The 8,522-nt window shown below is 40.7% G+C and overlaps 1 protein-coding gene across 1 annotated transcript; it reads right to left on the reverse strand.

Annotated features, from left to right (window-relative positions):
* Positions 1–336: 336 nt before the first annotated feature.
* On the reverse strand, positions 337–8,069 carry mad2l1 (MAD2 mitotic arrest deficient-like 1 (yeast)). Its single transcript, XM_048236481.1, has 5 exons — positions 7,937–8,069; positions 6,195–6,341; positions 5,585–5,705; positions 3,119–3,222; positions 337–1,040 (listed from the first exon to the last, which is right to left on the reverse strand). Exons 1-5 carry the CDS (start codon positions 7,998–8,000, stop codon positions 868–870), a joined length of 609 nt encoding a protein of 202 aa, XP_048092438.1. The 5' UTR covers positions 8,001–8,069; the 3' UTR covers positions 337–867.
* Positions 8,070–8,522: the final 453 nt, after the last annotated feature.

An 8,522-nucleotide genomic window follows, 5' to 3' on the forward strand; every position in this document is an offset into this window, starting at 1 on the left:
CATCCTACACCACATATTCAGTTTACTAAATATAAAGTGAAGCTCAAGATTTGACCAAATATGGTCGTTTCCCCGCCCTCCCCCTCTAGAGGCCGACTGCATTTTCCACCAATCGGTGCACAAGGTCACCACGTGGCCAACCAATAGGTGCACAAGGTCACCACGTGGCCAACCAATCGGTGCACAAGGCAAAATCAATGTAATTAAAATGTTGAGGTGCCTAATCAGCACAAGCCAATCAGAGATGAGCAGGGAGAGGCCAAGCAGAGGGACAAGATCACGGGCTTCTGACTCCCCCTGCTGGACACAGGGGGAATGACCTCCACAGACACACCATACAAAGGAGACGTTTATTGCTCTAAGAAGACATTTCTTTACATTTTCATAAAAAACCTTGAACCTCTAAAACAAAAACTGTTCCGTTTGAGTAGGACCGACATCGAACATCGGAGGAGAGCCGAGATAAGAATATTTACATCAGGACAGAAAAACAGACCGAAGAGACATGAGAGAGAGAGAGTAGGAGTATAATCCGGACAGAAAAACAGAGAGAAATGGAGAGAGTGAGAGAAACAGAGAAAAATGGAGAGTGAGAAACAGAGAAATGGAGAGAGAGATGGAAAGAGATGGAGTGAGATGAAGAGAGAGAGTGGGAGATGGAGAAAGATGGGAGAGAGAGAGGGAGAGTGCTTGGTCATGTGGTAGGAGGGGTGGATGGCCTGTGGGGCATTTCCTGACGGCATCGCTGTGTTGTGGCCATGACGACGATGATGATGATGATGCAGTGTTCCAATGCCCTTTCTAATCAGGACTCATTTCAAACACCTCTCCCTTGGCCAGCACCCCCCCCCCCCCATAGGGGGAGTTCTACATGGAGTCGGTTCTTTTGTAGGCCACCATGCTGTTGACTTTGTGAATGGACGTGGTGAAGGAGCGCAGGCGGACCTCTTCTGATTGGCTGATGGTCTGCGGACCAGACTCCTCCCACTTCTCTGGTACCTCCAGGTCCTTGTCTGTGTAGACCAGCAGGTCAAACGCACCTACACACACACACATATTTTAACCATTTATTTATGTCCACATAAAGAAAATAGTACAGGGACACACATATTATGAATGCAGTACAATACATATGCAAACCCATGGACCAGTAGCATGCACCAGGTCTTCACAATATCACTTAACTTAAGTGATATATAACTTAACGAGCACAATACTCAGTTCTTAAGGGTATAAGTAGTAGGGCTTTAACTCCGAACCGTTATTCGAATATAATTCGATTATTTTAAAAATTATAAAGATATTCGAACGAATTTTAGGGATCTCTTAATATTCGAACCTGTAGCCTATGGAGATAATTTTTTGTAAATGTATTTGCTTGTAAACGTTGTTTTCAATTCAGATTCCGAGGATTTTCTCACGCCTGGTGAAGTAAAATGGCGAGCTCATTAGCAAGGCTATTATTGGTCATCTGGGCTCCTGTAGGTGACGTTAGCATCCTGGCTGGTTCACGCTTAGTGAGCTCCCACATAGACATAATAGACACTTTTATTTTAAACTTAACCTTCCTCTGATTTTAATCACCTCAGTTATCAATCAAAGCAAACAGGGAAAAGAAATGGCAACACAATCATGAAAAACACTCAAATAAATAAATGTGCAGATAAGTCTGAATGAAAAGCAGCACTGGTTGAAGCCTGGACATATTGTAAACAAAGTAACGTTAGCTTAATTTGCTAGTTTATCATAGTCTACTGGTTAGACTGTTCAGTTTCCCCACGTGTGTTTAAGTTTCAAATTAATACTTTTTCTCCTTGGGACATGCCCGTTTGAGTCTTGGAATACTTTTCCATTTGCATTGGGATTGAGATTATTAGAATTTAGCAGTCAATTTGAATGCAACAGTTTTGAACAAATTCGTGCAGCGTGCTAATGATGCTAACCGGATTTAATAGCAATTTCGTCTTGCACGATTAATGTTTGGATTACATGTGCATGCTGAGGAGGGATGCGCCTGTTGAGAGGGAGAGAGAGAGAGTGCACGGGGCAAGGAGAGTCTGTGTTGAGGTAGGCCTACTTCTATCGCCTACTCTGGTAGAGTTTGACATACTACAATGCAAGATATATTTAGCTTATTTATTTATGGACAACGTAAGGCAGGAGGTGTGTGTTGCTTTTAATTATGAATGTTCTATCGAACGTATTTTTTTATTGATATCGATTACATGTCTATTGCGATACATATCGCTATCGTTTTATCACCCAGCCCTATGCTCAATAATAACAATTTTAACACACGCATAAATACTCATACAGACATTGACTGATACACTGCCCTCTGGTGGACAGAACATATAGAACTTAAGTTTGATACCAATATCGGTCTTACTGAATACATTTAATGGTTAAAATATTATTAATACATATTCGAATTTTAATATTAATAAACAAACGAACTTCGAATATGATTTTTGGGCAAAAGTCAAAGCCCTAATAAGTAGCAACGTCTCCGCCATATGTGGCGGCTGCCAATAATAGCAGAGATGGCACAGTACTCTGCAAGCTGTTTAGCCCTTTGGCCATCCCAAGTAGCTGCAGCCCTCTTACTACCAACCTGTGTGTGTGTCCTAGGCTACCAAATATGAATACGAGTAGTCTGCACCTATAGCCTAGCTCTGAGATGGTGTTTAGGCATGGACACACACACACACCTATAGCCTAGCTCTAAGATGGTGTTTAGGAGTGGTTGGTATTTAACTACCTTGGTGCAGAAAGCCTCCTCCACACACACACACACACACACACAGTAGGGTGGGGGAAAGAGCAGTACACAAGGTAAACTTCTGCTGTTCAGGTGAGGCGTTTACATCTCTGGCCTACAAAAGGCCTCACACGCACACAACATGGTAGGAATCGCTCTCTTATGTGTGTTTGGTTCCTCACTCACTCGCATACACTACATGGTAGGAATCACTCCCTTATGTGTGTTTGGTTCCAAAGTCCTTCCCCTCATTCTGACACTTTCTCTAGCAGACGCAGGAAGTCATTTTCTACACACACACACAGTCTTTAGCAGACGCAGGAAGTCCTATTACACACACACACACAAAGTACTCACAGGCAGTCTCTAGTAGAGGCAGGAAGGTGACTGTTGCTGTGATCTGTCTGATGACCGAGCGGATCTCCTCTTGGATGGCCTTGATGGATTTCTCCCGGGGAGCACTGAGACACACACACACACACACACTTTAGATGACTAACCCTCAGACTGTGGACCTGAGCCCAATGCAGCCCCACACAGCATGAAGCCAAGAGAACAACTCCCACTGTAGCATTATTAACACTCCACTCAGATCAACTCCCACTGCAGCACGATTAACACTCCACTCAGATCAACTCCCACTGCAGCATTATTAACACTCCACTCAGATCAACTCCCACTGTAATAAATGCAGCATTATTAACACTCCACTCAGATCAACTCCCACTGTAATAAATGCAGCATTATTAACACTCCACTCAGATCAACTCCCACTGTAATAAATGCAGCATTATTAACACTCCACTCAGATCAACTCCCACTGCAGCATTATTACAGTTTTTCTCAGTCGCTTTGGTGCTTTTTTCAGATCAGAATGAAAATTCTCATAACTATTAGTTCAACCTCCACAACATTTAGTCATTTGTGCACATCATAGTAGCAATTTCTCCTTCCTCTGAACAAATTGCAAATACTTTTGGACATGTATCAGTTGCTTTCATACAATTCTCTGCTGTTTTTTAACATTATCATTTGCTTATGTCATGTCAGTCAAAATGAACTATACTTATGAATGCTGAATAGTCGTTCCCAATAAAACTAATAGTCTCCATTTCATTGCTTGAGTCATTACATACAAAATTGTTGAACTAGTTATCAAATTCTGTCACAGTGCTGTAGAATTGCAAAGAGCATACAGTAAAATTGTATGCATTCAGTGTCTTGTACTCACTTACTCACCTAACTACAGCAATGTGTAGTTTTCAAATGGCTGTGCAAGTGCTGTATAGTGCTGTCTTGAGCATGTTCAGGTAGTGTCACCGAGTTCTGAGCTTTTTTTGCATTGGAAAACACTGAGAGAACTGTCATAATGAAAACATGACAAAGCCATTTGACTATCTTGTTCATAAACGATGGTGTCAAGAATTCTCATTTTGATGACACTGACAGTTTCATTGACATGAATACCTGCCTTTGAGGAATGGACTATCCATTTTGAGCAAGTGACGTGCTTTTGCAGGTCATCCACTAGGTTTTGCAGTTTGCACTAATTGTTTTGAGAATTGCACTAACTTCTGTGCAAATGTTAATAGTGATGTGAGAAAAGCACCAAAGCGACTGAGAAAAACTGTAACACTCCACTCAGATAAACTCCCACTGTAATAAACGCAGCATTATTAACACTCCACTCAGATCAACTCCCACTGTAATAAACGCAGCATTATTAACACTCCACTCAGATCAACTCCCACTGTAATAAACGCAGCATTATTAACACTCCACTCAGATCAACTCCCACTGTAATAAACGCAGCATTATTAACACTCCACTCAGATCAACTCCCACTGTAATAAACGCAGCATTATTAACACTCCACTCAGATCAACTCCCACTGTAATAAATGCAGCATTATTAACACTCAATGCAGATCAACTCCCACTGTAATAAATGCAGCATTATTAACACTCCACTCAGATCAACTCCCACTGTAATAAACGCAGCATTATTAACACTCCACTCAGATCAACTCCCACTGTAATAAATGCAGCATTATTAACACTCAATGCAGATCAACTCCCACTGTAATAAATGCAGCATTATTAACACTCAATGCAGATCAACTCCCACTGTAATAAATGCAGCATTATTAACACTCAATGCAGATCAACTCTCACTGCAGCACTATTAACACTCCATGCAGAATTTCCATATAACATTTTAAAAAGGCATTATAATGCACACAATTATGGTATATGGTGTGTGAAATTATTGTACATGTGTGTGTCTGTTAGGGCTGCAATGATTATTTTCGTATAATTATTTTCTTGATTAATTGTTTGAGCGATAAACCGATGGCTTTGCCATGACATCTTGACATTAACTGAAGGTCATGACACTTGACGAAGCAGTCAGCAAATTGTCTCATCTTGTAAAAATTACATTAAAACATAATTTGTTGCAATAGACGCATATTTAGTTTGTTTATTATTGTGCTTCCCAACTGTAGGGGGAAGCCAAGAGCAAATCTTCTTTAGTGTTCTTCTGCTTTAATGTTCATGACCGGTGTCATGTTATGGTTATGACAGTGTCAGGTCAGTCTTACGCACACCCCCTCAAATGAAGTGTTACCATTTACAATTACAAGTTATAATATTGAAAGTAGCCAAGCTTAAAAGGCTGCAATCAAAGAAAGATATTGTTTTTACAGAATGACAACAAAATGATGACAAAAGTGTGTGTGTGTGTGTGTGTCTGTCTGTCTGTGTGTTCTAGTGTCGATATGGTGCGTGTGTGTTGCTGAAGATGGTGTGTGTGTGAGTATACCTGCTTTCCTGGGCAGTTTTGTCACACTCGATATCAAACTGCCAGCGCTCCAGAACCTCATTGGTCTCCAGGCAGGTGATGACCAACACCAGCTTCTGGACCGTACACTCACAGAGCCACTCTGAAACACACACACACACACACACAGAGTGAGATGATGACCAACGCCCATTTAATTAAATAATTCTAGAAAGACCACTCTAAAGCGCACACCAAGTTTATTTACATACAAACACACGGCACCTATGAAAACACACATGTTTACACATACACACACGCGCATGGGTGAAGACCATCACACACTACACGGTCTAAGCACACCTCTCAACTAGCCCGTTCGTTAAGACTAACAGCATCTCCATAAACAGATTTGATTTAAAAACATGACAAGACTTAAATGTCATTGCTTTCTGTAAGTTGCTTTGGACAAAAAATACCTTGACCTTCAGACTAAGCCCACAGGTGTAGCTCTAACATGTTTTTTTTTTTCAGAAGTTTAATCATCAGTGGGCAAATCATGATCATCCAATCAGAACACATGGAACCTGTTATGTGGTTTCCCAGCAACACAGCATCGCTGCCCCATGAGGAGGACCATCAGGGCACTCACCTTTGAGCTGGGCCACCACGTTGGTCAGGTAGTTCTTGAGCTTGGTGTCGGTGGTGAGCATCAGGCTCAGGTCGTACTGAGTGACCCTGGAGAACGTCTCCGGTGGGTAGATACCGCGCTGGTACAGGATGCTGTTGATGCCGAATGCTGTGACCACATAGGAATAAGAATTAGTGTTTGTATCATTATTCAGGTTTAAATTCAGTTTCCCCTACAACCCTTATGATGCCATTATATATGTTATGATCGAGCATCAGAGTAACTTTTTAAACATTGACTGTCCCAAAACTATTACAGTTAATAAACTGTGTGCTGAGTGTGTTTCACTAATTCACGGATTGGGATAAATGCAGAGACCAAATTTCCCTCACGGGATCAAAAGAGTATATATACTTATACTTACTTAATTAATTATTAATTCCACTAAGACTAATTAGTCTGGAGGAAAGGAGTCACAAAAAGAGGATGGCAACTAACGAACTCACTGTCTCGATTAATTGGTGTTTGGTCTATGAAACGTCAGAAAATTATGAAAAATGCTTAACATTGCTTCTTATAGCCAATATGACGTCCTCTGACGTCTTGCTTTGTCCATTCCCCAAAAGATATCCAGTCTAATGAAAAGAACTAAATATGTATTCTCTTTCGCTCCTTTATAGATATATTATGTAAATTGTTTAATCTACTAAAAAAAAAAAATAGGGTAGCAACTTTATTTGTTACAGCTTGGAAATGTACGCCGGTTGTAGCCCCTTTGGCGAGCACTGGGTCAGTTGGAACTGCAGGTTACTTATGGTGGCTAAAACAAAAAAGTACCGTTACAACAAAGGTGATGGAGTAAACGGTGTCCTCTGGACGTCATTTAGGGCCTTTCCTTTTGAAGTACACCTACGATCTTACACAGATGTACGGGGTCAACTGCCACATTTTTTACAAACCGCAAGGCATTTCTGTTGTGAGTTCAAATACTTCCCTGACAGCGCCCGTCTTTTGATGGCCCTAGAATGCGAGTTAGCCAGCTACAGTCAGAGACTACACTCTTTGCTACAGTTCCTCCTTTTAACACAAATGCATCATGTTTAGATTCCATTAGTCAGTGATGTGTGAACCCAACGAAAGTACGGTAATTCAGCTACACGTTAAGTTATATCTGGCGAGAACCAAGTGTGAACAACCCTAACGTTATGTGTCCTGAGAAAGATCCCTTTTTAGTTAGCCATGATGTGGCTAGTAAAATAGTCTTGCTAGTGATTATCATTTGCAATTATCGTCCTTGTCATCAGATCATGCAGGCGTGGTTGCAATTTGTGGGTTTTCAATGCCAGGAAAATAACAAGTTTAGAAATACAACAATTACATATTTATTGTGATTTCGGCCTCAAATGCACTCCTGCTTGCAATATCAATACATCGTGTCGACTAGAAAGCAAGGGACGTTAACGTGGAAAACACCCAACATGCAACTGACGTTAGTCATCCATGGCTAGGTAACTAACTAACTAGGAGTCCAACTTTGTTAACCTTGCAAACCAAGATAACTTGTCCACACGAGCAAGCATGGATGCGTATTCACCATACGTATCCAGAAATCACCATGTTGTAAAGCGCTTTTTAAACAACGCTAACGTTAATGCTAACAGTTAACTACGCTAATATGAGTTATGTTACCATTGTTAGCTCGTGTGAACCAAATGACTGTTTTCTTGACAAAACTTACATGTGCAACATTACCACGTACTTACAAAAGAATTCAGCGACGATTTCTGAACTCCCCTTCAAGGTGATCCCTTTTAATGTGCTAGACATGTTTGGGGTTTTCTTTCTGAATTTCTCACTTGTTCTCTTATTTATTTTCTCCACCCGCCACACTTTCAAATCTTGTTGCGTCACGTAGTCTAGCGCATGCGCAGTATCACACCTTCTTTATTGTTGGGGTTTGAAAGCCAATGTTTAGTGCCACCAACTGGACTGGAGTAAAACGGAAATAATCCGGAAATAATATAGTAAATTCATTTTGATACTCAAAAAATACTGTATCATCAAAAAGCATATCATCAACTCAAGTCAACTTTATAGATAGATAGATAGATAGATAGATAGATAGATAGATACTTTATTCATCCTGAGGGAAATTTTAGGCAACACAACACACATATTTCACATACATAAAAATCACTAACTGAAATGTAAAAAGTAAAGAGTAAATAGCATCTGGTAAGGTCTGGTATGGACTGACCCTGTGATGTATTGACCATGATAAGGTGCTATGGTAGAGTGCAATGGTGGTAGTGCAAAAGTGAACAGTGCAGGGAGTTGAACAGTGCAATA

The sequence above is a fragment of the Alosa alosa genome, chromosome 24, assembly GCF_017589495.1.
Source record: "Alosa alosa isolate M-15738 ecotype Scorff River chromosome 24, AALO_Geno_1.1, whole genome shotgun sequence".
Taxonomy (NCBI): Eukaryota; Metazoa; Chordata; class Actinopteri; order Clupeiformes; family Clupeidae; genus Alosa; species Alosa alosa.

Excerpts from the sequence above, each read along its gene's own strand:
- mad2l1 (XM_048236481.1), bottom strand. The coding sequence starts at position 8,000 with ATGTCTAGCACATTAAAAGGGATCACCTTGAAGGGGAGTTCAGAAATC. Across the intron at positions 3,223-5,584 it reads AAAACTGCCCAGGAAAGCAG|TGCTCCCCGGGAGAAATCCA; the intron begins GTATACTCACAC and ends TGTGTGTCTCAG. Across the intron at positions 1,041-3,118 it reads GCCTCTACTAGAGACTGCCT|GTGCGTTTGACCTGCTGGTC; the intron begins GTGAGTACTTTG and ends GTGTGTGTGTAG.